This window comes from Octopus sinensis, linkage group LG1 (assembly GCF_006345805.1).
Source record: "Octopus sinensis linkage group LG1, ASM634580v1, whole genome shotgun sequence".
Lineage (NCBI taxonomy): Eukaryota > Metazoa > Mollusca > Cephalopoda > Octopoda > Octopodidae > Octopus > Octopus sinensis.
Window position 1 is genome coordinate 119009898 of NC_042997.1, and position 2500 is coordinate 119012397.

General features: G+C 29.4%; 1 protein-coding gene across 1 annotated transcript in view; it reads left to right on the top strand.

Annotated features, from left to right (window-relative positions):
- Positions 1-1689: 1689 nt before the first annotated feature.
- LOC118763786 overlaps positions 1690-2500 on the top strand; it is a 2994-nt gene continuing 2183 nt past the window's right edge. Inside the window, exon 1 of the mRNA XM_036503543.1 lies at positions 1690-1741. Within this exon, the coding sequence (XP_036359436.1) occupies positions 1690-1741 (52 nt within the window). The remainder of the gene's footprint in view (positions 1742-2500) is intronic.

Sequence of the window (2500 nt, forward strand, 5' to 3'; positions counted from 1 at the left end):
TATGGTATATGGGGCGTTTTAGAACATGCTACCAATAGAACATCACACAGCAATGTCGACTCTCTTAAAGATACTATTAAGGAAGAATGGGAGAAGTTGTCTCCCGAATATTTGAGGAACACTTGTGCAAGTTTCAGGCAGTTATTGAGAAAGAAGGAGGACACAGAATAAAAACATTTTCTATTATGTAAATTTTCATGCGGCAAATAAATTCTCATGACTTGCAATAAAATAATTGGTCATACGCTGTCTTTCGATCCCTGCCTCAAAATATTGTTAATTTTGCTTCCCCGCCCTGTATGTATATATATGTACGTATATATGTATATATATGTATATATAAATATATATACATATATGTATATATATATCTATTTATACACTCACACGCATATATATACACACATCCAAAGCTATATGAGAATAAATATATGTGTATATACATATGTATATATTTATGTATGAACATCCTAATTCTCGTCACAAAAGGGGTTTCATTAACTGATAAAATGACAATTGTATTGCTGTTAGGTCTATAGGCTTACTATTCGCTTCCTATATTCATGCACCAGAACCCACTCAACCGCCACATTTTTCAAGGAACAATTTTATAGTAATTATCGAATTTGCTTATATATATATAAAAGTTTTATCTCCAAGAATCACGATAAGAAAATGTATATGCTGCTATTGTGTAAGCTTTCACGACTGTCACTCGTTTCCATAAATATGAAACAAAAAACAATTTACGTTACGTTATATTCATTTATGGTATCAACTCCGGGGTATTTTTGATTAGTGGCAATACGCCGCATTCGAATACTTTGTCCGACATAACTGCCATCAAATATTGGATTAGAGTTTTGGGAAATTATTTTTCTCTCATATTTGACGTATATTTCCGGACGTTTTGTGTATGTAGCAATTATTAGTGGCACAGTCTAAATATATGCTTATATATATATATATATATATATATATATATATATATATATACATATACATATACACATACATATATGTACATATATATGTGTGAGTGTGTGTGAAATATACACATGCACACCATTAAACACGCACACACATATACATATATCTATGTATATATCATATATATATATATATAGATATATATATATATATATATATATATATATATAATATATATGATCGGAGAAAGAGCGAAACATTATATATATATAATATGTGATATATACATATATATATATATATATATATATATATATGTGTGTGTGTGTGTTTAATGGTGTGCATGTGTATATTTCACACACACTCACACATATATATGTACATATGTGTATGTGTATATGTATATGTATGTATATATATATATAATATATATATATATATATATATATATATAATATATATGTGTATGTATATAAGTATATATTTAAGCATATATATAAGCATATATATATATATAAATATATATACACACACAAACGTATATCCATACACTTAAGTAATTTATGAACAAGCTCTTTCGCTTTGTTCCTTATATTCATAATTGTCCGCGCGTGCGTGTTTGCATATGTGTGTGTGTTAGCGTATACTTGTATTTTTTCTTTGACTACGCATGTATGTTTATTAATCTTATACCTTCGTCTTTGTTCGTGCTTATATCTTATATATCAGTTACACCGTCTATAATTTATGTAATATCAAATGACAGGAGAAGAAAGAAATATACGTCAAAAGCTCTTTGATACATTAGCTAGTAATTGGATGTAAAGGGAATATATCTTTGGTCTTCCAAAGCAACTACGAGTAATAATACGTTGATGCTTTACTCCTAATATATATGAGTGTACTTTACGTAGAAATGAATGATTACCCTGTGAATGAAAAGTATAACATAAGCACAAAAGCTCAATAGAATATACCGAAGTACTTCAATTGGAACAAAATGTATAGAGTCATTGATTATCAACTTAACAATTCAAATTACACGGTTCCGTCTAGATAAAACTAAAACGAACTGATAGCTACGTAGTTACGTATATATTGATATTTTTGTCATGTGATGAATTATCCTCTGTTGTCAAGAATGTGACAGTATATTTTGTATATCAAAAGTGACAAAAAAGCAAAAAGCAAAATAATGTGAGCTTAATGGAACTATCTCAAGCAGTAGCTTGAAATAATTCTAATGGCTTTAATTTTAGGTTAAAGTTTGATATATTGTATGTTATAACCGACGAGGTTAAATTTTCCTTTTATCCTTGGAGGGTAGATAAAATAATTACCAGTTGATCATCGGGGTCGAGGTAATCGACTAACCCCCTCCCTTGGAATTGCTAGTCTATATTACATACTATATAGACACACACACGCACACAATCACACCTACACACACACACACCACACACACACACACACAGACTTACACAAACGCACAAACTCAAGCATACATGCTAGCATGATATCACAAAAGTATATTTTAAACTGCTTTCAATGAGTCAGATATCGAAAATTT